The sequence below is a fragment of the Macaca nemestrina genome, chromosome 5 (genome assembly GCF_043159975.1).
Source record: "Macaca nemestrina isolate mMacNem1 chromosome 5, mMacNem.hap1, whole genome shotgun sequence".
In the NCBI taxonomy this organism is placed as follows: Eukaryota; Metazoa; Chordata; class Mammalia; order Primates; family Cercopithecidae; genus Macaca; species Macaca nemestrina.
In genome coordinates, this window is record NC_092129.1 from 770,539 (window position 1) to 797,911 (window position 27,373).

The window sequence follows — 27,373 nt, forward strand, 5'->3', positions numbered from 1 at the left end:
CGCGTGCACCTGTTTCACGCATGTACACCTGTTTGTGCATGTGCCTGTTTCACACTTGTGCCTGTTTCGCGTGTGTGTGTGCCTGGGCATTCCCCTTGTATTGCGTCATACGTTGTATTTTACAGATTGTTTTTTTTCAGTTTGTATCGTGAGCTTGTAACGACGTCGTGAAGAAAAGAGGGGATCCTGGCAGCCTTTGGCTCTGAGAAACGTGATGTCACGGGAACAGATGAGACAGCCCGGGTGAGGCCGGCAGAGGCCATCGTGGCCTGGGAGTCCGTGCACATCCACTGTCTGTCGCTGTGTGACAAGTGACCACAAAACTAGGGGCTTAAGGCAAAGTACACGTACGACTGTACAGCTTCTTCAGGTTGCAAATTCAGGGCAGCCTTGCTGAGCGGCTCTGGCCCAGTCCCCCGGGTCACCGTGAAGATGCTGTCCAGGGCTGCAGCCATCTGTAGGCTCAGCTGGGCTGGAGGTTCTGCTCCAGGATGCCGTGCTGACGTGTCTGCAGGCAGAGGCCTGGTCCTCCACACCTGGCCCCTCCCAGGGGCTGCCAAGTGCATTCCTGCCCAGGGCCGCTCCTTTCCCCAGAGACGTAGCAGTGCTGGTCTTATGCCCAGCGTCAAGGTGGCCGGGTCAGGAGCAAAGACTTGTTTCCCCTACTCGGCGACTACTCCTGCAGGGCTGGGCGACAGTGGAGGTCGCGAAGGAAGGGGTTCGCTGAAGACCGTGCTCTGTGACTTGACGGGTGTTCCTCCCAGGAGGGTGAAATGGAGACTGGACGCCGGAAGCAGCATCCTGCGTGACCCCACGTGTAGTGGGCTCACAGCAGAGCTAAGTCCTTCCTTTACAGATACTTTTCAGAGTCTGCCCGCCTTTAGATTCTCTGATTAACGTGTCTGAGGAGGGTCCCAGGAGTCTGCCACCTGCCAGGCCAAGGAGGTTCCCTACATGTAGCTGGTTCCCTGACACCCTGAGAAACGTGACTCGAGAGGATCACCCGAGTTTCCTAAATGAGTTACCTGCCTTCTCTTCCCTTTGCTTTCATGCCTCCCCCAGGGTGGGTCAGTCCTGTCAGCCGCAGCGATACCTGCATGCTGGGGTTCCAAGGAGATTGGGGGTGTGTGTGGTCCCCCAGGGAGATTCGGTGACTGAGGATGCTGTCATAGCAGCCAACATGTCCCTATTGTTTTCACTTCTAATGAAGTTCAGTTACTAGGTTTTCTGAGGCACAATGATGTCCTTGTGAAAAATTGGTGATCAGGGAAGCAAGCAAGTGTGGGAAAATGATCCTGCCCTTAAATCTAAAAAATGATGAAACAGCAAAGAGCCCTGAAGAGCCCATGAACCTCCTCATGGGGCAGTGAGGAGACACCTCAGTAATGGCTTAAAAAAAAATGAGATCATACTGAAGAAAAAGTACACTAAATTTTGGGTCTCCTATGGGTAAAGAGATTGTGGTTTACATTTTGGAGGCATGCATTTATATACTTATTTTTCTTTGCTGGATTTAGAATTAGTTGAAATAATTGTGTTTTTTAAATTTAAAAAAATGGGGTATACGAAGTTTAATCTCTTTGTGACATTTCTGTACTGTGAGACTCCACATACAAAAGTGAAGCCCAGACTGTCTGTCTCTAATGAGCCAGAGAGAGGTGGTCATCTCCTGCAGGCCGGTCTGGTCTCCAGGCATCTGGCCATCCTCCCAGTCTTGGGCACACCTGCATCACTGGTGCTTCCTGCCAGACTGTGACTCTGCCCAGGTTTCAGGAGCACCCGGAACAGTTTTTCTAGGGGCTCCTGCTTTGTCCTGGCTCCTGATAGCACAGGCTTTTGATGAAGGACTCTCCCCACTGCTAGGTAAATTGGTGATTGCCCCACAGTCTGTATTTCTTGCATGGGGCGCAGAGCGTCTGGGCGTGGTGTCGTGGCCCTGGAGCCAGCTCTAGGACTGCCCGGCGGCCTTGCCTCCGACCCTCATCTGGGAACAGGGCGGTGGGGAGGAGAAGGGAAGCAGGGTCTTGCCCCTTCTGCGTCTCGAGAACATGGGAACACATCGTCCCATTGCCTCGCACCATTCACAGCCCAAGCTTGTGTGAAGTATTATTTTATAACCTCCCCTGACAATGATGTATTTTATATAAGCAGCACATAAAGTGGTAATTTAATACCCTATTGAGGAAGATTAAACAATAAGGAGCAGATATCACTGTAGAAAAGTTACTTTATCCGGGAAACCTTTATCTACTGCAGGTGGATGTGAATCATGGCTTCCTCCTCGGTGGCTCCTGACGAGCCTGTGAGATTCTGTCCTGTTTGCCACTGTTAGTTATAAGCTACACCTTTCCTTCTATGATGTTAGTTACAAGCTCTACCTTTCCTTCTATGATGTTAGTTATAAGCTCTACCTTTCCTTCTATGATGTTTATTTCTTGTCTGTTCACCACTGTTACAGTTATAAGCTATACTTTTCCTTCTGCGATGTGTGTTTCTTGCCTATTCACCACTGTTCGTTACAAGCTATACCTTTTCTTCTGTGCTGTATATTTCTTGAAGGCATGGACTAAATCCTAATTCCACAGTATTTGATGAACACGCTCAAGAGATACTTGTTTGAATGAATGGATTAATGGAAAATAGAAGTGGTGACTTCACTTTTAATTCATTATGTCAAACTTTGTTTACATGGAAAATTTTATGGTCCTTTGGATTAACAGGGTCTCTGTGCAGGGTTGTTAGAGATTGTGAGAGTGCCTCAAATGACTCTGTGGCTCTAGGCTCACAAAGGTCTTCAGAGACTTGGTGGCGGCACCTGTGTTGAAAACTGAGTTCTGCAAATCCATTCGAGTGACCTGCCAGCACACACAATCCTACTTCCCAATTGATTTCTGCACAGAGGCTTCTCCTGAATGCCCCAGGTGAACGTGGGTTTAGCCAGCACTGCTGGGCTTCCACAGCAAGCCAGGGTGCTGCAGGGATGAGAGACAAGAGGGGCAGGACCAGGATCTTCTTGGGACCCAGTCCCCGTGTGGGGACGCTGCCTGGCCTGGCTCTTCTGTGGGAGGTCAGGGAAATGATGGCATGGAGGGACTGTTGGCACGAGCTGCTTGCTCAAACATAGATCCCAGTTCTGTGTGAGAGGCAAAATAGAAATTTATGTGGATATCATCAGTAACATAGCAAATATGGGCTTCTTCCCTAGGGTGGCTGACCCTCTTCCTCATCTGCTGAGCAAAGGCCAGGCCCGGCCTTCTGGGCCTCCACAGTGAGGTTTTCCCAAGCTCTGTCCACTCCGTGGAGATGGCCAGAGCCAGGGCAGACAATGGGGTGTTTGCCACTTTTTGTTTTTCTTTTTCGAGACGGAGTCTTGCTCTGTTGCCCAGGCTGGAGTACAGTGGTGTGATCTCGGCTCAGTGCAAGCTCCGCCTCCCAGGTCACGCCATTCTCCTGCCTCACCCTCTCGAGTGGCTGGGACCACAGGTGTCTGCCACCACACCAGGCTAGGTTTTTGCGTTTTTAGTAGAGACGAGGCTTCACCGTTTTAGCCAGGATGGTCTCAATCTCCTGACCTTGTGATCCACCCGCCTCGGCCTGCCAAAGTGCTGGGATTACAGGCATGAGCCACCACACCCGGCCAGGTATTTGTCGGTTTTTGAAAGCTACATTTAAAGAATGAAATAGACTGAACAGAATTACTTCCTTTTGAATGTTTAATACTTAATCTACCAGAACACTTAAATACAGTTAATGTATTCAAATAATAAGAAAGAACTTTCCCTCCGTTTCCAAAGCAAAAGTATAAACAATCTTTTACTTGGCAGGGATTTCACTATGTTTCTTAAAAGCCAGCAAGCACTTTTCCTGAAATAGACCCGTCTCTTCCTCTGCATAGATCCTATGAACATTTTAGCTACATTTCTGCTATATCTTGATGTGATAGATTATAGAAAATTCCTTGCTACTGGAACTTCACGATGCTTTCCTTTTAAACATCAAATAGAAAGTATGGATAGTAAATCTCAGATTAGTTGCCATTCTTGGTCTTGGTAGAGCTGCCACCAACAGCCTCTGTCAATTACAACAGAGTGTGTCTCCCCAGCAACTAGGTTTAGATTGCAGACCAAGCCAGGATCACCCAGGATTCAATGCAACGTCTTCCAAAGCTGTAGCCACTGCTCCTGGAAAAGATTTGAGAAGCCCTCCCTTTGATGCCTGTGCATGGCTGTTCTCAGATCACAGCAGCTGCAGCAGCATCTCGGAGGATGCCGGCAGGGGTGTCCTGGGTACTGACTCCACGGCAGGGGCCTGCAGTATCTGAATGAAATGGCCGTGACACTGTGCACCCTAGAGGAGTCCACAGCCACGTTTCAAAGGTGCAGTGGCCCGAGGTGAACCCCAGAGCACTGAGGAGCCTGGAGTTGACCTGTCACAACTCCATTGAGAGAACTGACTGAATTCCGTACCTGTGCGGGCAAAAGATGGCTATTTGCGCTTGGCTCCTTCCCAGGACAGGGCAAGGGAGGTTGTCTGTACAGCTAGTGGGAGCTTGACTCTGTTCACACTCGGGGCTGAGTCACTCTCCTTTCTGTGAGCCCAGGGAAGATAGACATGCCTAGCTTTCCTGGAAGAGGGCCCTTATGAGTCGAAGCTGAGCTTCACGATGGTCGGTGTTGTGGTGTGCGTGGCGGGTTCCGAGTCGGTGTGTGCTGAGTGGGGACCCGGCTGCTGCTGTCGCTATTGGGCTCAGCAGACGCTGCGGGGGACGTGGCTCCTGTGGTACTTGGTTTTCTCCTCACAGAGGTGGATTTCCCTGCGGTGAAGGTGTTGGTGCTGTGACAGGCAGCCTGGCAGGAGGAAAGGTGCTCGTGGGGTTGTGCCCCGAGGTCTCCTTCCTCTTGAGGAGGAGGAAGTGGGTTTGGGACCCTGCTTCCCGCTGCGCTCCCTTGCTAGGTTCTTGGCCTCGGGGGCCGGGAGAAGCTGAGTATAGGCCTGAAACCTGGACCCCTTCCACAGCCTCCGCGGCACTTGTGGTGGTATGCGGGACATGGCCCTTGGAACTCCAAGCCCTACCCTGGCATGCCCGCCCACTGGGGCGTCTCGGGCACCTGCTGTGTGCTAGGCTCCGTGGTGGGGTGGGCGGTAGCAAGGGCTGTGGGGTAGAGTGGACACGGTACGCGGATGATGAGAAGCGTCAGGGAGGCAGTGAGAGCACAGCTGAGACCTGCAAGGAGGGGACTGGCTGTGGGTGTTGGGGCTCAGGGAGCTGCCTCTACCCAGAGCCACAGTGGCCAGTGAGGGCAGAGCAGGGGACCGAGGCCCAGGGAAGCCGTGTGTATGGTTCACATCAGGTGTGCGGGTCTGCCGGGCTGTGCGGCCCTTCTCAGTCCTGGCTGGGCCTGGGGTCCCAGAGGGAACGGAGGGTCTTTGCATCTCCCTCCTCTTGCTTCGCTGCTGCTTCCTGGTCAAGGGATGCTTCTTTATTGCAACTCTGGCAGTTATTCTGCATATTAAGAGGAGTTTCACAAAATCATAGGGGGAGAGGCGGACTAGGGATTCATTTTTTTTTCTCCCCCTGATTTTATACGGAGGCTTCTACTATCCCTTAGTGTGGAGGCAGAGTGCAGATGCTCTACAGTTCTCTGTCCAGGAAGAGAAGAGCTGCTGGGAAGACACAGAGCTGATCATTGCAATAGCTCTGACATTTTAAAGTGGGAAAATGCTGATGTCTATAATAATCAGAGTAAAACTTCAGTAGCTTCAACATAAAGATGTCGAGATGATCTTAGAGCCATTTCGTCCCTAGATCCTTCTACAGTGTGGAGTGTGACATCTCTACCAGCCGCTGGTCAGTGGCCGCCTGGGGGTAACTGAATGCTTGAAGTGTAAATGAGAACTTCTAATTTTATTTAATTTTAGTCAAATTTAAATAGCTATATGGGCCGGGCACCGTGGCTCATGCGTGTGTTCCCAGCAGTTTGGGAGGTTGATGCGGGTGGATCATGTGAAGTCAGGTGTTCAAGACCAGCCTGACCAACAAGGTGAAATCCCATCTGTACTTAAATATATAAAAAATTAGTTGGGCGTGGTGACAGGCGCCTGTAATTCCAGCTACTCGGGAGGCCGAGGCAGAAGAATCACTTGAACTCGAGAGGCAGAGGTTGCAGCAAGCCGAGATCGAGCCACTGCACTCCAGCCTGGGTGACAGAGGGAGACTCTGTCTTAAGAAAAAAAAAAAAGATTTTAAAAAACTCTACATGCCCCTAGTTGCTTCTGTAGGAGACGGCATGGTTCCAGAAGGTAGACTTTGTGTTGAGGACTCTGCAGCGTCAGGCTGGAGACAGTCTCCCTTCCTAGCAGCGTGGGCCGCTGGGCTGCTCTTCTACCAGAAGGGATGGTGGCGTCTCTGGGAGGTATTTGTGGACTCAGATCTGTGTGGATTAGTGACTTGTGTTACTCACAGATACTTAATTTTATGGGTAAATGAATACCTGGACTGGCTGCAACTTCAGGGCGAGATTCGGGAGTAGGGAGTGAAAAGTGACGACGGAACCCTGGGCTTTTCCTGCCATCCCCAGGAACCGGTCGGGGTGCCTTCTCCTCTGAAGTCCCAGCACGTGGTCAGGGTACCCCTCCCCTCTGAACCCCCCCGGAAGTGATCCGGGCACCAATCCCCTCTGAAGCCCCAGCACCTGGTCGGGGCACCCCTCCCTTCTGAATCCCCCAGCCACCTGGTCGGGTCGCCCCTCCCTTCTAAAGCCCCCAGACCTTCCTGGCCTGCGGTGCTGCTTCTCCAAATTCTGCCCTTGGCTGTTTTCTAGGAATCACCTGTACCCGAGCAGGCTGCGTGTGTCACTTCTTGTCGGATCTGGGGTGTCGGTGAAGCTCATTTATCTTGTCTTCCTCCTCACGTGTCATATCTCACCTGTTGTCTGTCTGAGTTTGTGTGAGTGCGCGTTGTGCGTTCTCAGGCTGTACTTGGTGCTTAGGTGACAAGAACATCTTAGAGCAAGGGACTGTCTGCTCCAAAGGACGCTGTGAATGAATCGAGACACGGTTTACTTGTGGGGTTTAAATTTCCTGGGTGTTGGAGGCAATTAGGGGGAAACAAGGTCTAAAAAAGCCCCTGGGGATGAGGAAGGGAATAATGAAAAAAATTACTCTATACACACTTAGCAGTTGGTTTAATTTGTAGGTGAATTTTGCATTTTGGGAACTACTAAAGCTATTTTTTTGTAGGGATTCCTTGATGAGCTTCTTGTTTTCTGTCAAGTAGACAGTAAAGTGGATCGGTTTTGCCTTTAATTCTGACTGACTAGAATCTACTTCCTTTTTCCCCCCATTCACGTTAGGGTGGGGATTGGACTAGAAGAGCTGTAGGATCTCTTTCTGATCTTAAATGAATTTTTTCTTTACTCAGTTTTTTTTTGTTTTTTTTGTTTGGTTTTGTTTTGTTTTGTTTTTGGTGAGCTGTTACTTTTTCCTTCAATGCACTGTTCTTTGGTTTGGAAAACGGGCTCTATTTGTACTGTGCTTTAAATGTACACAATGGTTCTAAATTGCTACTTTTCGTTAAAGTTAGATACAACATCTTAATTAAAATGTCATCCATAATTGAGGCACAGTCTGAGGCCTGGAGACTCCTCTTGTCACTTCCTTCCAGCCGTGTCTCCTTCCCTGGCCACGTTGCCCCTGGCCACATCTCCTCCCCCCACCACGCCGTGTCTTCCCCCCACCACCTCACCTCTGGTCACATCAACTCCCTCCTGGCCACATCACCTCTGGCCTCACTGCCTGCCTCCCTCTCTCCCTGGTAGCCTCTGTGACTCCTGCTGTCTACCCTCCCGTGGGTCTGTTCAAGGCTCCTTCCCCGTTTTCTGCCGCTGAGTGGGTCTCAGGGCCTGGATGTTTCACAGGATGCAAGTTTCTTCCCTTCCAGCCGCGGGTCTCTGAGCGACAAGTCCAGAGAGGGCATGAAGCTCTCCTTACCCACCTCGGGGCCCCGAGCCTTGACCGCCGACCACCAGGGCTTTTCTGCAGGGTGTGGGGCAGACTCATGCGTGAATTGGACTAAAAAGGTGCTTCCAGGAATCCTTGTTTTAAGTGCACTGGAGCAGAGATGGGGAGAGGGGACCACCGGGTTTGCTCAGAATTGGGCCCTGCTCACAGCCAGTGAGACAACATAAGCACCTCCTAAATGAAGCATTCCACACACTGATTTTACACATGACGGTTGTGATGGCTGGAAAAGGCTTCACACAACGAGTGAGTCTGAGCTGCATTTGAAGGAAGAACAGGTCCCTGTAGGTGGAGATGAAAGATAAGGGTGACCCAAGCCATCAGCAGCAGCGAGGGTGGGGTGGCGCCGACTCCCCATGGATGGTGGGCATGGCTGAAATGCAGGAGAGGGCAGGGGTGCGAAGGAACAGCAGGGCGGCAGTAAAATTCCCCTGCAGAGAGGGGACGTGACTGAGATATTATCACATGTATACAACTGAGAGATGATCTGAGGATGATTTCTGGGAGCCTATGGGAAGAGCACGTGGTCATCATCAGTTCTCGGGATCTCTTTTTATGAAGTGAAAACAGTCATGCCTCTGCCTATCTTGTGAGCTGTTAAGATCAAATCGGATAATCTTCAGCGAGCCTTGTAAATGCTAAAGGTTATGACAGACTGTTCCAGCCCCCTTGTCTCCACCCTCCTTTCCTATTCGGTAACGTGAACCCTGCTGGGTACCTCACTATCTGCCTGGCTTTCTCCTCCATAACGTGAGCCTTGAGTACTTGCTGGGTACCTCGCTGTCCACCTTCCTTCCTCAGTAACGTGAGCCCTGAGTATTTGCTGGATACCTCGCTGCCTGCCATACAGCTGGCTGTAGAATTGTCAAACGCACTTGACTGGCACATAAACAAAAGTGCTCGCCAGGCCTTGGGAGGGCTTTCTGACATGTGGGTGCCTTCTGTTCCCTGTTAGGCTGGAGCTGCAGGAGCCCTCCTAGACCAGACAGAGGACCAAGGCTGTGGCCTCGGGGTGGGGACTGGGGGATCTCCCTGGGTTTATTGTGTGGGTGAGAGCAAACTTCAGTCCCGCTGTGGCATTGGGATTCAGGGTTCCTTCTGGAATGTTCTGAGTGAGAAACAGGAAGTGTGCACAGGTGCGTCTTCTGCGGATTTTATGGTTATCTTGGGAGAGCACTGGTGCCTCTGAGCTATGAACCTGCAGAACCACTTCTTCCACTAACGGCCGCCTTTATATAAAGAATGACTTACAAAAGATGCCACTTCAGATGGAGGTATTTGCAGGTGTGGCCTGAAAAATGAACAGAATGACTTTCATCTCAAGGAAAGTACCTTACTTTATTCCCAATGATAGACATTTGAGCTTTCCAGCGAATATTAAAATATAAAAATCTTGTGTCTACCACTTTCTCATGTGATTAATGATGATATTGTTGCAGTTTTGTTTTGTTTTGTTTTGTTTTTTTACCTATAACGAAATGTGGAAGCTGCTCATAACTCTGAATCAGTGTTATCTACCCAATGTGTGATTACAAAATCGTGTGCTGGTAAAAACCATTCAAGTGCAAGATGGACCAGTCGACTTAGAAGGAATTGGGGCAGAAAGGTCCAACGACCAGAGCACAGACTGTGTTGCAGACAGCCTGTACGGAAGTGCCACTTGTTATATTTGGCAGCAGAGAATACCTAAAGTGATCTGAAAACACAGTGAAAATACTGCTTCCTAATTGTATATCAGCATGGGGTCGGACTTGCTTCATAAACTTCAGTCACGGTTCTGCAGCCCACTGAACGCAGATGCAGGCATGAGAATCCTGCTGTCTGAGGTGCGGAGATGTTAGGTGTTTTCACAGCAGCACAAACTGTTGCCACGCTGCTGCTTATTTTGGAAAATGGTTTCTTCTTTAAGACTGTGTTAAGATGTAATGACTTTATCCTTGTAAAATAAACTGTTACTTTTTTTTTTTTTTTTGAGATGGAGTCTTGCTCTGCCACGCAGGCCGGAGTGCGGTGGTGTGACCTCAGCTCACTTCAACCTCTGCCTCCTGAGTTCAAGCGATTCTCCTGCCTCAGCCTCCCTAGTAGCTGGTACTACAGGTGTTCGGCACCATGCCAAGCTAATTTTTGTATTTTAGTAGAGACGGGGTTTCACCATGTTGGCCAGGCCGGTCTCGAACTCCTGACCTCAAGTGATCCACCTGCCTCTGCCTCCCAAAGTGCTGGGATTACAGGCATGAGCAGCCACCACTCCCGGCCTGATGAGAAAGCTTTCTTGTGCTCTTTAATAAAGTGCATAAGGGTTTCTGAGACCCAAAAGTGTGAAAACCACTGGCTTAAACCGACAAAATTGTCCAAGATTCTTCAGTGTATCTTCTAATCTGTTGATGGAGAAAGGACGGTAAGGGTTGCTTTACTTTTTGCCTTTCACAACTCAATGGTGCCGGGACAACTGGGGTATCCACACGGAAAAGGATGGACTGGACCCTTCCTCACCGTACAAGCAAAGCTCAACATGGATCCAACGTAAGGAGCTGACTGTGAGACCCATTCTGTCAGTCTGCTGGGTACCATAACGGACACCACAGACCGTGCGACTTAGACAATAGCATCTTGTTTTTTTCCTGGAGACTGGAAGCCTGGGATCAAGGTGCGGGCAGGGTTGGATTCTCTGGGGCCTCACCCCATGCTGTGTAGATGGCGTCTTCTCTGTGTCTTTACAGGTTTCTCTTATGTGCATGGAGCACTAAGGACTGTGTCTAAATTATCTTAAAAGAACACCAGTCATACTGGATCAGGGCCTACTCTTAAGATCTTATGGGACCTAAATTGCCAAGCTAAGGCCCTGTATCTAAATACAGTGACATTTTAAGTTTCTGGGGTTGTGACTTTAACATGGGAATCTTGGCGGGGGGGAGGGGGAATGGGACAGTTCAGCCCATGACACCTTTAGGGGAGAATCCTCGAGAAACTGTTAGGTTGGATTAGGCAATGTTTCCTTGGCTGAGACGTCTAAAGCTATAACAAGCAACTGAAGGGAAAAAGACGGTATCAAAATTAAAAATGTTCATTTCAGAGGATACTATTAAAGTAAAAAGACAACCCACAGAACAGGATACATTATCACGATAAGGACCTGATATCAAGAATATATTTTAAAACTCTTAATAAAAATCCAATTTAAAAATGGACAAAGGATTTGAATAGACATTCTCCAAAGAAAGACATATAAATGCCTTAAAAAGCACATGAGATGTTTAGCTGAATTCGTCATCTTAGAAATGGAAATCAAAACCACTGTGAGATACCACTTCACAACCACTGGGATGGGTAAAATCCCAGTATTGGACAGTGACTTGGTGGTGAATTTGGGAAAACTGAAATCTTGATATATTCCTAGTGGGAAGGGAAGTAAAATGGTACAGTTGATTTGGAAAAGTCTGGCAGTTCCTCAGAAAAGTTAAGCATGAAATCACCATACGACCCAGGAATTTCACTCCTAGGCATATGCCCAAGAAAATTGAAAACATTTTTACAAAAAAAAAAAAATCTTATGCAAGAATCTTCATAGCAGCATTATTTGTAGTAGTAGAAACAGTCCAGGTGTCAAGAGGTCACTCACTGTGAGATTCCACTCACCTTGGACGTGAAAGATGTCAGCACCGAAGGTCATGCCAAAGTACAGATATTACCCCGAATGTCTGGATCGGAAGGCCTTGGGTTGCAGAAAGGTGGGAGTTCGATATCAAAGGACAGCCTGCAATGCAGAAGGGGAAATGGATGTGCTGGTTGGCCAGCTAGAAGAGTCTGTGCACAGCCTGGGACCCAGTGCAGACACAGAGCTGACATGGGCAATGCAGTGACACGGCCACGGTGGAAGTGGGCAAAGTTACAGGCTTCAGACCGATATGGAGGGGCTGGTCTAAAACAATCCTCATTTTCCTTTAATCCTAGCAACTGCTGGCTTTTGGGGGTGGGGAAGTGAGATCTGTGGTGGCCGCGAGGAGAGACAGGGATTTTAATTAAACCCCTCTTTCTGGGAGAGGGGAGTAGCCTTTTCTTTAGGACGGTGAGCATCGTCATCTCAGGCAGCTCAGGCTGCTGTAACGAAACACCATTGACTGAGTGGCTTATGAACAACAGGAATTTGTTTCTCACAGTTCTAGAGGCTGGAAGGCAGGATCAGGGTGCCACATGGGTGGGTTCTGGTGTGGGCTCCTTCCTGGTTGGCACATATCTTCTCTCTGGCCCTGATACAATGGGAGGGTGAGGGATTTGCTGGACCCCTTTGTGAGGCACAAATCCCATTTAAGGGTCTCCAGCCTCGGGAACTCATCACCTCCCAAAGACCACCTGACAGCATCACATTGAGGGTGAGGATTTCAACCTGTGTTTTGGGGGGCAGGCAGTTCGTAATCGTCACCCTCTTTGTGTATTTCTGACTCAACATTGAGTCTGCATTCGGCTCTCCAGGGGACAGAGCCTGTGTGGACACTGAGCAAGGTCAGAGCTGCAAGCATGTGCACATCGGGGGCAAGGGAGCTGCCAGGGGTGTGAGAACGGGGTTTCAGCATCAATCGGAGCTGCTTTCCTGGCAAATGTACTCATAAGCTATCCTGGCAACATTTGCTTTTCACGAAGAATTGATGAGGCAGTGGGGGCAGCAGGCGGTGTTGCCAGAAGCTTGGAACTGATGGGCAGCAGAGAAGGGGCAGAGGCCACGACCTTGGGGTGGTCAGCAGTGCCAGGTGTCTGCCCTCCAGGCCTCACTCCTGTGATTGTGCGGAGACTGAGCCGACTGGGGCTTGCCGGCCAGTGTGGCTCTCATGCAGGTGATTATCGGGGTTGCTTTCTATGTAATGTTCCCTCAACCTCATGCCCCCCCCAACAGTTTCTGTGCCTAGCAGAAATGATGCTGTGTTTCCTTGATGAAGCCTTGAGTTTCCTGTGGAGATGTAGGAATAGCATGATTTGGCTCACGTCAAAATACTTTGCAGTGAAGCTGCACGGAAGAGGATTCTAGGCTTCCATTTGACGTTTTCAACAATGCCTGCGTGTTACAGGACCATCTTGCTTGTTAAAAAGCACCAGATGAAAAAGGCTAGTGGTTAATTATGGAGACGTTTTACATTAGCACAGAGACGGTGGCTTGAGACAAATTCAGTGTAACGTAGGTGTGCTTGTAAGCCGTCAAACGGACCATCTCTCTGCTGGCGACACATGTTCTCTGGTATTGGTTTTTTTCTGAAAAAGGATGACTGGCTTGCGGTAGAGTCGTTCCAAAATTCACCTGGAAGGTGTCCACATGGTGCTTTGTTTTCTCCTGATATTCTGGGCACCACGAGGAAGTATTCCTGTCTTCAGCACTAGCAGGAGACTTTTCCTGAATACCTGCTCCTCTTTGGCATTGTGGGTGTGAAGGGGTCAGAGTGACCCTGTCTTCATGGAGCTTTGAGACACTAGGGGGATAGTGTGGCACAAGTGTCGGGCTCAGGTGGGACTCAGGTGGGACAGAGGCTTTCCCCAGAAAACAGCTGCCGATTCCAGGACGGCCCTCCTGCATCATGTCTGAATTAAGGCTGTTCTATTGTAGCAGGGGTGTCATGTTAACTGGAAGTGCGCTTTTGTTCTGGGCAGTAAGTAAATTAATTGTACATTTGCCAAGGACAGTGAGGTTTGATTTGATGAATCCAGTAGGGAAAAGGAGAAGGGGCTTGGCTGGGTGGGGACGTGTGTGATGGGAGCAGCCATCCAGGCTGTTGGGATGGAGGGGCCGCGCCCGCATTTCCATGGGGTCTGTCGCTGTTTGTGCCACTAGACCTGAACCTCTGTCTCTACAGTAGTAACGCATCATTCACGTCCCAGCAGGCCAAGTCCTCAGGAAAATGGGGCCAAAAAGTAGAAAACCATGACCGTAGAAGGCAACGGCACGTGACTGAGCTTTCTGGGTTGTGCGTCCTTGTGATAAAAACAGTCCTAACTGAGCTGAACACCAGAATGAAAACGAACCTTCCTCCGTGCTGAAGTCGGAAGAGGTGTGCTTGGCTATCCGCAGTACCTGCCTGTTTGGGCGGTGATTACTGCAGGTCACACGTGCTGTACAGGAGGAGGGCAGTGAACTCTGGAGCCAGGCTGGCCGGGTGCAAGTCCCAGTTCCATGGCCCGCTCTGTGATCTGGGACAATTCACCTATGTCCTCTGCCTCTCGGTTTCCTCCTCTGTAAAAGGGGGGTAATAGTAGCATCTATCTGAAAGGGCTATGTGAGAATTAAACGACCTTGTAAATGTAAGGGGCTGAGAACAGTATCTGCTCTTGGTGAGCAGAAGGATGACCAGGAGGTGACCAGAAAAATACCCCTTTTGAAGCCTCAATACTGTTCTGTAGTGAGCAAAGACACAGCTCCTCTGTGGACGAAGCCATTAATAGTCGATACTGGCAGGCAGAGTGTAGATTCCTTCAAATCAGAAATTTGAACTCTGGCCAATGACTGCTGTACTGATTAAATCTTAGGATTTGTTGTTAATGGTAAAGTAGTCTACAAAAACAGAAACAGTCTGAAGGAGTTTGAGAGGGTGTGGGCTCAGCTGCAACCTCTCCTCCCAAGGCCGTTGGTCAACATCATCTCCAGCCCTGTGGAAAGACAGAAGCAGTGAAGAAAATGTCAGACAAACATTTGGTGTGTTTGTACACTTCTCCCAGAAATCCTAAATGCTTTGCATGTTTCAGCTAATAATTCATTAAAATGGATTATGCTGACCATTTTATAACCTACTTCACTGCTCTCCTGTCTAAATCCATCCCTTTGTGACAAATTTTTTTACACTTGGCTCATTTTTTCAATTGTGTTTGCTGTCTTACTCCCATGTAAAGGATAAATGTGCATGTTTATGTTGATTTGACTGAGACAGCTAATGCTAAATGTCTCTGTTCCTTGAATGTTGACTTGTGATGGTGTCATTTAAGTCTCTTCTTTTACTCCTTGAGTCAGCAAAATATTCCGTGTTACTTTGAGCAAAACTTGCTCATTAGTGTTATGGAGAGTATGAAAGCAAATGGAATAAGTTTCCTGCCTTCAGGAGGATTGAAATCTCAGTTGGTATGACAGCATGGATGGGAGTCAGCTCAGTTTGCAGCTTTTAAAACATGTTGGAATCTTTCCTCTGCCACTTTTGATGGTGAGACCCTGAGCAAATCATTTCCACAAGCATCATGATCTCCATCTATGACATGGAAGTAAAAATAGCAATCTTGACAGAATTGTTATGACTACAGACGTGTACCTAACCTCTTATTTTCTGCCTCCCGATAGAAGATATTGTAACTCATCCCATTTGAGAGCAGGTGGTGATCACCCCATCCTGTGAGATTCAAGTATGAGTATCTGGAATCCCCCATCTGCAGGTGAGGAAGACCCAGCAGCCCTCACAATGTCTTCTGGAAACTGGATTTTGTTTGAAGGGCGAACTGACTCCAAGTTTCTTCTGTTTTCACGTATTGTCCTTCCTACGTCGCTCCTGGGGTTTTTCCCTTCCTCCCGACCTACATTAACCTGATAACAGCCAGCTATGTTTTCTAGAATTCCCCTAAATTGACTCATGCCAAATACTGAATACAGTAGATTGTGAGGGGTTCATTAAATCACGATAGAGCATCCTAAGAAGGAAAGTAGACACCTTTGTTCTTAAAGGGTCTTCAGCTATCCCACCCTGGAGAAGGTTGCTGATTGCCTTTTCTCCTCGGGCAGTCTTGTTACTATGCATCACTTCTTTTCTCTGAGATGGAGTCTCGCTCTGTCACTCAGGCTGGAGTGCAGTGTCATGATCTTGGCTCACTGCAACCTCCATCTCCTGGGTTCAAGTGATTCTCCTGCCTCAGCCTCCCGAGTAGCTGGACTACAGGTATGTGCCACCACACCGAGCTAATTTTTGTATTTTTGGTAGAGACAGGGTTTCACAATATTGGTCAGACTGGTCTTGAACTCTTGACCTCGTGATCCATCAACGTTGGCTTCCCAAAGTGTTGGGATTACAGGCATGAGTCACCGTACCCGGCCTGCATCACTTTTTATGCCTCGTCTTCATCCTTACAGCTTCTCCTTCCTAGTGGCCTCAACTCCCAACCCCGGAGTACGGGTCACAACTGTCCATCTTCATGCACCACAGCTTAATTCCCCTTCTTCTCCTCCCCACCATGCCCTATGGGCTGCTTTTCTACAACCAGAGTGGAGACCCAGGGAGATCTGCTAAACTAAGACAGTGCTCACCCCTGGGAGAAAAATCTACTTCCCAGTTCTCAGTCCTGCTAAACTATTGTTAAGATACAGAAGGACCATGATAAATCCTATTGGCTAAGAGAAGAAGATTCTCCATGTTGCCATAGGACAAGAGAGGAGGTGACAGAATCTGCAGCCATTTGGTCGAATATGTGATATGTGAGTCATTCTGAGGAATACGTTAAAATTCTGTAGTCAGATCTTTGAAAATGGTAGTTCCAGCAGAGGGAATAATGTAACAAAAAACCCAGGCAGAAAACAAGTGTGTGTGTGTGTGGAGAAGAACAATAATGTGATGTGAATGAAGGGTTCGGTGTCATGAGTGAGAAATGGCTGACCGAAAGTAGGGAGATGCAGAGAGGAAAATACCACAGGAAGACTGAACATCACATTAAGTGATTTAGGTGATTCTGCCTGCAGTGCAAATATTTTGGGCTCCGAAGTGAAGTCATCAAAAGGTTTACGTCTGTAATGGAGGATTGGTCTAGATAGCCTCTCAGATCCCACTCGGCTTTGAGATCCTTGATTCCGGGTCACACCTGCGGGTCTGGAGGGCAGTTCTGCAGGGTCATGAAGGAAGGATTCCAGGAGGCTGGAACACGAAGGGCATTCAGGTGACCACATCAAGAGATCAAGTGGGGTAACAAAAGCCTGAACTAAAAGGAATGCAGTGTAAATATGAAGGAGAAAGAGGAAATGGGAAACTTACTAGAAACGATAAGTAGAGAAAAAGGGGAACGTGTGATTCCAAGGTTTAGAACAGTATTTGTAAGTTACAGTCCCACAACTTCTTGCATAAACAGTATCTAAGAGAGTCATTTTAAAAAGAAGAGCAAACTTCCAAGTTCCACTGAAAGACATCAGCATCTCTGTGGAGTGAATTGGGGAAAGAGAATGAAGAAGTCTGTTCAACTTTTAGATATACAAAATGTGAATTGAATTGCATGAGTGACAACAATGTGAAGATATTTAACAGGAGCTCTTTTTTCTCTTTTTGGCCTACGGTATTTAATCCTTCTATCATCATTATCGTCCTTTCTCTAATTTGATGTCTTTGAACCTTTATTCAAAAATCTACTACGTATATGTAACATGTTTGTGAGATTATTACTAGACCCTCTAGGAGGTTTCATTAACCCAGTTTTCTCTTATTATACCAATACCACACTATCTTGGTAGTTCAGGTAAGTCCTCCACCGTTTTATTCCAAGTTGTCTTAGCTCTGTTGGGTTCTTTAAATTTCCAGACACATTTTGGAATCCGCTAGTTCATTTCTACTGAAAAATAAAAATAAAAATAAAAATCATGCTGTGATTTTGATTGGAATTGCTTTAAACCTCTGATCCACAAGCGCAGAACTGACATCTTAACAATATTGAGCCTGCTGATCCATGGACACAATATATCACTTCATTTATTTAGTTCTTTATCTCAACATCACTGCCTGCTTTTCAGTATATAGATCTTACACATCTTTTGTCAGATTTAGTCTGAAGTATTTCATGTTTTGATGTGCTATAATATTGCTTTGTAAATTTCCATTTCCAATTATTTCTTTGCCAGTGTATAAAGAGATATTGCTTATGTGTTTAGCTTGTATCTTGCAAGCTTTCCAAACTCACTTATTAGTAAGTAATTTATTATTATTAGTTTTAGTGGCTTTTTGTGATTTCAGGAGATTTTCCACCCAGGTGATCACGTCACCTGCAGATACAGATAGTTTTAAATCTTTTCTAATAAGGGTGCATTTTATATATTTTAACTTGCCTTATTGCACTGACTAGACTCCAAAAAAATGCTGAAAAGCAGTGAGGAAAAAGTCATCACGTGGGATGGTAAATACAGCCCTTGTTCTTCCATTTTGACCTGAAGCACCCAGTGTGATCATTTTCTCATTTGATTTTCGTGAGGACTTTTTGTTTCCTTTTTTTCCTTTATTTTTAAAAAATACACTCTTTTAGGCAGTTTCACCTTCACAGAAAAATTGAGGGAAAGGTGCAGAGAGTCCTTCTATATGCCTTCCCTTCCCCCACGTGCACAGCCTCCCCCACTAAAAACTCTCCTGCCCAGAGGGAGCGTTTGTAACAATTGAAGAACCGACGTTGACATATTGTCACCCAGAGTCCACAGTTTACATGAGGGCTCTGTCTTGGTGCTGGTTCTATGGGTTTGAACAAATGTGTCATGACATGTATCCACCATGATAGCATCGTACAGAGCAGTTGCACTAAAATCCTAAAAATTTCCATGTTCCACCTCATCATCTCTCCCTCTTCCCAACACCTGGGAACCACGGATAGTTTCACTCCATAGTCTGGCCTTTTTCTGAATGTCCTTTAGTCTTTTCCGATGGGCCTCTTTTGTGTAGCCGTGCATGTTTAAAGTTCCTAAGTGTCTTTTCATGGCTTGACAGCTCACTTCTTTTCAGTGCTGAAGAATATGCCATTGTTTGGATGTATCACAGGTTATTTATCCACTCACCTAGTGAAGAACATTTTGGTTTCTTCGTTGCCTCCAAGTTTGAGCAATTATGAATAGAGCTGCAATAAAATTAGCAATTATGATTAAAGCTTCTATAAATGTCCGTGTGCAGGTTTTTCTGTGAACACAAGTTTTCAACTCCTTTGGATAAATACCGAACAGTGCAATAGCTGGATCACATGTTAAGAGGATATCTCGTGCCCATCAATGATACACTGGATACACAAAATGTGGCACGTATATACCACGGAATACTATGCAACCATAAAAAAGAATGGGTTCCTGTCCTTTACAGGGACATGGATGAAGCTGGAAGCCATCATTCTCAGCAAACTAAAAGAGGAACAGAAAACCAAACACCACATGCTCTCATAAGTGGGAGTTGAACAAGGAGATCACATGGACACGGGGAGGGGAATGACACACACGGGGGCCTGTTGGGGGGTGGAGGCAAGAGGAGGGAGAGCATTAGGACAAATACCTCATGCATGCAGGGCTTAAAACCTAGATGATGGGTTGACAGGTGCAGCAAACCACCATGGCACATGTATACCTATGTAATAGACCTGCACATGTATCCAAGAACTTAAAGTAAAATTTAAAAAATAGGGAGTATAGTTTGGTAAGACAATGTGATAATTTTACAAACACAAAACATGTCATACCCACTTCCCTCAAGTGCTTTCAACAGCATCCTATTGCTGTTATTAAGAGAATAAAGCATCTACCATCATCTCCCAGCCCCTGCCTGCCTGCCTTCATTCTTGTCTTGTGCCACTTTCTCCCGTGCTTACTTCCTTGCACGTGCCTGTTTCCTGCTGCAAGAGGCATTCTGCACGCACCCCCATCTCTGTTTAGACCGTGGTGTCCCTACACTCCACCCCCCTCAACAATCAACCTCTACTTCTCTCCAGACTGCAAGGGGATCATACCTTCCAGAATGCATCGGTTTTCTACCTCTCATCCCAAGATACGCCAGATTCTTTTACAGCATAAATTTAGAGAACCCCGCTTCCCTTTCTTTGGTGTGCTTTCCTGAATTCTTCATCAGAAACCCATTAGAGTGATTGGCTTATTAGTGCTCATTCTCCCCATCAGGCTGCAGGTTCGTGAGAGCAGGGGCCACGGTCATGTTGGTGAACCACGGTATTCTCAGTGACTATCCATGTGCTTAGAAAGTATTTGCTGAATGAGTAAATAGGTCTGCAGTTCCAACCAAAGCTAGAAGCTTGACTTTGGAAGAATGAAAGTAGATAACGTCTCCAAAGCAGACCCCATAGCATGAGAAAAGAAAGGAAGAACGGAGGCAGAGCTGAAGGATGAATATCGGCACAGGAGTAGGTGAGAGTTCCAGAAATGCTGGGTTTTCACGTGTTTTTACTTACCTCATATCTGTGTTTCCATCTCTGTGTAGCGTGACTCTCACATCCCTCTCTATTACTACATTTCTTTACTGACAAGGACAGAGGTGGTGCATTGGACACACTACTAACCAGCATACTCTCTCGGACTTGCAAGGAAATGTAGAGAAAACAATCTAGAAATGGTATCTCAGAAGAAAAAAATATCAAAAATATGAGAATAAATGTGGGAAAAAAATCAATGTTTAAAGACAACTTCTCAACATATTTAGGTATCTCTGGGACCTAAAATTTCATCAGAACTCCCCACACTTCTTTCTTTTTACATTGCTATGTGTATGTGTGTGTGTGTGTATTCAACAGAAATCTACCAAAAAAAAAAAAATGCTATTGCTAGAATAATGCTACTACAGGGGAGAAAAATGTAATCTTTTCTTCCACCCATCTTAGCTTCATTGGCTGGGGTTCCTATAACAAAAGACAGATGAACCCCCAAAAAAGCAAACGGAGGCTTATTAGCATGTATATTTCGTATACACATGGGAGATACACAGGGAATGAGGGAATCTCAGAGAGACAGCTCAGACCTTTCTTTTATGTAACATCTTCAACAAGGATAATAAATGTTTCTAGAAGTGCCAAGACAAAGTAAAAGGACTTTGGGTCATTGGGAGCAACAAATTGTGGGAAAGCCAATAAATGATAGATTTTTGTGTAAATTCCTCTGGTGCTGTTTCCTGAATGATAAGGGTCTGAAGTTGTCTACAGAGATTGACCTGCGTCCTTTCTGGCAGAGAGGGGAGAAAAGGCACTTTTGTCTTTGTGTAATATGGTTATGTTGTGTGCTTTTCAGAAAATAGAGGGAAGGCCAGAGCGCTTCTTAATTGCCTTCAGCTCAAAATATTTTAGCATAGCGTGTTTTATTCTCTGGACTGTTCCTGCTGCAGCTATCTCTAAAGGCATCAGTCGCACCAACAGCACTACTTGTGGGGAAATATTGAGCAGAACTGGAATCAAATGTATAATTCAGCCCCACAGAGTCTCTGAGCCACAGGACAGAGAACTGCCCGGGAGTCAAAGCAGACACTGAGCAGCTGACATTCTGAGAGTCTCCTTCCAGTAGATCGGCACATAAACTCAAGTTCTTTTCACACATTTGTCTGTGTTTCTTTTGTGGAAAAAAACATAACCCTGTAGCTAAAATGTCTACTTCACAGTGCATGAAAACATCTGGAGCCTTAGCCAGAAGCAGCACAGACGCAGGCAGCCTGGTGATGTCCGACGGGGACAGCCCACAAGATCCATCAGCATGTGGCCCTGCGAGCCGCCACCAGTAACATATGTTTAGATGCTAATGAATGTCAGGCTCATTTAGAACAAATTTGCATCCATCAAAGTCAAACAGCGAGCAGAGCAGCACATTTTCCTGTGTGTCAGTGGCCCCTGAGATACTGGGGAGAACTTGAATTGCCTGACCCCTTCAACTTCCAAGCATCCCAGAGGGAAAATGCAGACCCCAGGAAAGGACTGTGCTGGAAACCATTTGTTCTTACAGATGTCCGGAGTAGTCTTGTGAATGACCCAAAGACTCCCCTCTGAGGGTGGGGGAGACCTAGGTTAGGGGAAGGTGAACCGTGCTGCCTTCTAAGACCTTCCTTCTAAGGGAGGGTGGGGGAAACCCAGAGTAGGTGGAGGTGAGCCATGCTGGCAGGACCTTCCTTCTAAGGGAGGGTGGGGAGACCTAGGGTACGTGGAGGTGAGCCATGCCAGCAAGACCTTCCTGCTAAGGAAAGGTGGGGGAGACCTAGGGTAGGTGGAGGTGAGCCATACTGGCAGGACCTTCCGTCTAAGGGAGGGTGGGGGAGACCTAGAGTAGGTGGAGGTGAGCCACGCTGGCAGGAGCTTCCCTCTAAGGGAGGGTGGGGGAGACCTAGGGTAGGTGGAGGTGAGCCGTGCGGGCAGGATCTTCCTTCTAAGGGAGGACGAAGTGTGCTTTGCTAGACTCCGCGCTTGAGTCTCAGCGTGGCTGACGCAGATGGGAGCAAGTCACTTCTATCCTATGATTCTGGGTGTCCTCATCTGTCATGGAAGGTTTGGTTAGATGAGCTTAAAGTCACTCCAGTTGCAAAGCTGTGTGACTTGTAGATACATGTCAGTGTGAATGACTCACTTCACTTTTACAAGTTGCACAGATAGCCAGGCTTCTCCTTGTATCAGTCAGGAGGTCCCAGAAGACTTTGTCACAGGCAAAGAGGTGATTAAAAGGAGTCACTGACGGGATTCTTTGGAGATCGGTGGGCAGGGCCCAAGGGAAGTGAGAATAGCACTCCCCAGATCATGGGCAAGGGATGCCTGGGGAGGGGCTGCTAACGTGGACAGGCATGAGTAAGAGAGGAGTGAGGACAGCTCCTCTCCCTCCTCCACCTTCCACTTGCTGCCAGCAATGAATCCAACCAGCAGCCCTAGGCCAGGCCAGGCTCCCAGAATCAGAGCCAGGAAGAAGCCAGGCACATGGAGAAGCCACTGGTCCCCACCAACACCAAGGGTGCAGTAAGAATTTTGATGTAAATATTTAAAAACTCATTCGACAACTTCTTATCTCCCCAACCAACCTCTACATATGATTCCACCTTTTCCAACTCCTGAGCCATCGTCAGGGGAGTCACAGGGGTGGGGCTGCCTGCTCTGCCTAAGGCCCGGGACCCTCCAACCTTCGGAGGTCTGGGGTCCCCTCTCTCCTCCCTGGGAGCAATTGTCTTCTCTGCTGTCAAATTATCACTTCCATCCTCCCACAACACACGAGAATTTAAGACAGGATTTTGGTGGGGACACAGCTAAACCATATCAAAGGGGGGACCTGGGGCTACCTCATGGGGCTCTGGCGTGAGCTTGGGTGACACAGGTTATAAGACCCCATCTGCTTCAGGTTTAATTGCATACACCAAGATTCCCAGGTTGTAGTCCTAATCAAGGACCTCAGAATGTGTCTGTATGTGGAGATAGGCCTTTTAAAGAGGTGATTAAGGTAACGAAGTCATTAGAACTGATGCCCTTGTAAGAAGAGATCAGGACACAGACATCTATAGAGGGACAACCGCACGAGAACACAAGAGAAGATGCCATCTGACAGTCAAGGAGAGATGCCTTAGGAGGAGCCAGTCCTGAACTCACCTTGACCTTGGACCTCCAGACTCCAGGACTATGAGAAATACATCTGTCTTTTCACAAAACTGCCTGTGGCAGCCCAACCAGAGCCATGTACCATCTTTGGTTCTCAGAAATTCCACTTGGTTTTATGCTCCTGGATTTTAGGAGGCCCCTGGATGACCAGCATGTGGCTAAAGTTAGAGAAGGAGTTACCTGTGTAAGAGAGCCCCACACATCTCTGAGCGGACACTGTACAGCCCATGAGATATTGGGTGTAGTATCATCCTCTCTTCCCTAGGATATTAAGAACAATATCACAGGAGGGGTGTACAGCCACAGCCCCTGCGTTACTGGGAGCAATAGCATCTTCTCCCTCTCTCAATACAAGGAACAATATCCCAGGGTGGGTGTACATCCCCTGTGATATTGGGCGTAATGTCATCGTCTCCCAATGTGGATATTGGGCATAGTGTCACAGGGGAGTGTATACCTTCTTCGTTATCGGGAATAATATCCTCTCCCCTCAGGATTGTAGGCAAAATATCGAAGGGGTTTTACAACTCATGAGATATGGGCAGTAATATCATCCTCTCCCCACCTAGATGTTAGGAACTCTATCACAGGCAGCTGTACATTTCCTGCGATATTGGGAGTCATATCATCCTCTCCCATCATGGATATTAAGAACAATATTACAAAAGAAGTATACACCCCTTGCCATATTGAGAGTAATATGCTCTCCCCTTCGGGATATTAGGAACAATATCGCAGGAGGTGTGTACAACCCCTGTGATATTGGGAGTAATATCATCCTCTCCCCCTGAATGTAAGAAACAATATCACAGGAGGATGTACACCCCCTGTGATATTGGGAGTCATATCATTTTCTCTGCCTCTGGATATTCGAAACAGTATCACAGTGGGTGTGTACACCCTCTACGATATTGCCACTAGTATCATCGTCTCCCTCCCAGGATATAGGGAACCTGCGATATTGGGAGTGATATCATCCTCTCCCTCCCTGGATATTAGGAACAATATCACTAGGGAGTGTACACCTCCTGCAATATGGAGACTAATATCATCCTCTCACCCCCTGGATATTAGGAACCATATCATAGGGGTGGTGTAAACCCCTGTGAAATCAGAAGAAATATCATCCTCTCCACCTTTGGATGTTAGGGACAATATCACGGGGGAGGTCTATGCCCCCTGCGATATTGGGAGTCGTATCATCCTCTCCCACCCAGGATATAAGGAACAAGACGACCGAAGGGATGTACACCCACTGCCATAGTTTCAATAATGTCATCCTCTACCCCCTGGCTGTTAGGAATAACATCATAGTGGGGTGTACACTTTCTTCGATATTGGGAGTGATATCATCCTCTCCCCGCTGGATATCAGGAACAAGTCTATTAATTATTAATAAGTATAAGAAAAATTAAGAGTAATCCTCAATATTAATAATCACAATAAAGATAGTAAAATACTAGTTAAAAATGTTAATGATTAGCATTAATAATCAATAGTAATATCACCATTAATAATAAAATAATGATATCAGCAATTAATGTTACTTAATACTAAGTGATGGTAATAAAACAATATTAACAATTATTTTAAGCATGCAAAATCATATATTTAAAATAATTATCCATAATAACTGTATCCTATTAATAGTATCATTGATAATTGTTAATATCAATCATGGATGTTCAATAATCATATTATTACTCCTAATACCACAGGGGGTGTACACCTACCTGTGATGTTGTTCCTAATATCCAGGGACAGAGAGCATGGGATGTTGTTCCTAATTATCAAGGAGGGGAAAGTGTAATATTACTCCCAATATGACAGGGTGTGTACATCCCCCCCAAGGCATTGTTCTTGCCATTCAAGACAAGAGAGGATGACATGACTCCAGATATCGAAGAAAGTGCAAACCCACGTGTGATCTTCTTTCTAATATCCAGAAAGGAAGAAGAGGATAGTAATCCTTATATGGCAGGAGGGGTACACTCTGATATTTTTCCAAATATGCCGGGAAGAGGATAATTGCATTCCCAATATCGCACCAAGGGTTGTACACCCCGTGTGAGATGGTCCTTCATAATGTTTCAAGGTGGGAGGGATGATATTATGACCTATATGGCAGAAAGTGTACACCCCCCAGGGATATTGTTCCCATGATCCTGGAGGGAAGGGGATGATATTACTTTAAATGTTACAGAAGGTGTGCACGCCCCCAGTGATATTGTTTCTAATTTCCACGTGGGAGAGGAGGATATGACACCCAATAATGCAGGGAGTAGAAACAATCCTGGGATATTCTTCTTAACATTCAGGGAGGAAGAGGATGATATTACTCCCAATACAGACGGGTGTACACCCTCTGACGGTGTACACACTGAGAGTATACACCCATCTGTGAAAGAGTTCATAATTTCCAGAGGGGGAGATGATATTACTCACAATATCAAACAGGCTGTGAGTCCACCATGGCCCCTAATAGCCAGCGGGAGGAGAAGGGGTGGCTATTAGTCCCCACCTTGTGGGGGGTGCCTCACCCCCCCTGCGAGGTGACTCCTAATAGCCAGAGGGGGAGAGGGGGTGGCGATTAGTCCTCACCTCGCGGGGGGTGCCTCACTGCCCTGCGATGTGGCTCTTAATATCCGGGGGGGGAGAGGGAGTGACTATTAGTCCTCACATCGTGGGGGAGGTCCTAAAATAAAATATATGTTAACTATTTAAAGGTGTGAATTTTATTACATATAGAAAAATGTGTGTTTAGCATACGAATGTGTGCATTTATGTCAAATACTTGAAAACACATAATCCAGGTGTTTCAGTTCATACCACTGTAGAGACTTTTCGGTTTCTTTTCATACAACTGCCCAACTGGGGCCCAGAACCAACACCCACCAGCTGTGTCACTGCATCTGTTGTTTTACTGTCACACACCGGCCCTACCCCACAAAAAAAAAAAGAAAAAAAAAAAAAGCCATGGCACTTAATAAAAAATTAATTTTACAACATTATTAGAGATGACTTGTAGTCCTCTTTGAAGAGATTGCAGCATGTGAAGGATTTCAAATACAACTGTGTTCTGGGTCTCCTGATCTAAGGACCTATCCGCACTGGTGGCTTTAGCAGTGCTTCATGCAAACTTCCAGAAGGCATGTGTGTCATGTCTAAGAGCAAACTAGAGTTCACGCCTCAGCACTGTGTGCCTCTTCTTTCTTCCGTCCCACGGGCACCGTCTTCTCCCAGGGAGCTGGTGCTGTGCTCTGAGGCTCTGTCCCACCAGTCCCTGCCAAGTCCCTGGGGCCACTGTGGAGAACCAGCCTCCGTCTGTAAAAGTGTGTTGTGCAGAAAACAACTCATCCAAATCTGTTTAAAAACCACACATTTGCGACGCCTATAGGCCTCAGAAGGTGGAGGCAGACAGGTAAAGGCAGCTGCCATGGGGGCTGAAGATCAAGCCGGTCTGTCTGGCGACTGATGGGCACTGTCTGCAGTGAGCCACTGCACATTTAGCGAGGCTGTCTGGCCCCTCACCTCTGCCAAGCCTCCACCCATCGAGTCTGGCCTGGATTCTCACACGCCTGCACAGCCTTCATCTGGTTCATAACTCAGCTCACAAAGGGCCCCATACAAAGGCCCCCGTACCGCGGCAAGGACGGCGGTGGTCACACCTGTGGCCATTTATCCTCTCTGCATCTAGCTCCTCTTCCTGAGGCAACAGCACCTCCGAAGTCACAGCCTGGCCTTCCAACTCTCCCCCGTCCCGGGCTTCTTGGCATGTTGCTCTGCTGCACACACCTCAGCAAATACTGCTGATCAGCCAGAATCACCCAGAAATCTCTTAACCTTGATTCTGACCGCTTTTATAATTTGTAGTATCTGTACTTCTGGTGTGATTTGAGAAACAACAAATTTTAAAATTAGAGAAGATGTGGTTTTTATTCTCTCCTTTCTACTTGCAACCTTGAAAATTCAAGTAGCAGCAAGGTTTGTTGAGAGTAACTTCCACCAAATAGAACCTATTACAAAGGTACTACAGAGTGTCAAATAACCACATAGATGTAAA

General features: G+C 47.0%; 1 protein-coding gene and 1 long non-coding RNA gene across 8 annotated transcripts in view; one reads left to right on the forward strand and one right to left on the reverse strand.

Moving 5' to 3' along the window:
- LOC139363252 (uncharacterized) overlaps positions 1-13,969 on the forward strand; it is a 131,708-nt gene extending 117,739 nt beyond the window's left edge. The window contains exon 4 of the long non-coding RNA XR_011623201.1: positions 13,885-13,969. This is a non-coding gene — a long non-coding RNA (uncharacterized lncRNA). The remainder of the gene's footprint in view (positions 1-13,884) is intronic.
- LOC139363250 (disco-interacting protein 2 homolog C-like) overlaps positions 6,254-27,373 on the reverse strand; it is a 179,438-nt gene continuing 158,318 nt past the window's right edge. For 4 of the 7 annotated variants that reach the window (XM_071096139.1, XM_071096138.1, XM_071096142.1 and 1 more), the window contains one exon: positions 11,068-11,773. In XM_071096139.1, the coding sequence (XP_070952240.1) occupies positions 11,673-11,773 (101 nt within the window). In that variant the 3' untranslated portion in view covers positions 11,068-11,672. Of the gene's footprint in view, positions 6,432-6,828; positions 7,036-11,067; positions 11,774-17,476; positions 17,566-18,769; positions 18,829-27,373 lie in introns of those variants that run through there. The other 3 variants (XR_011623190.1, XM_071096141.1, XM_071096140.1) reach the window with 3 other exon arrangements.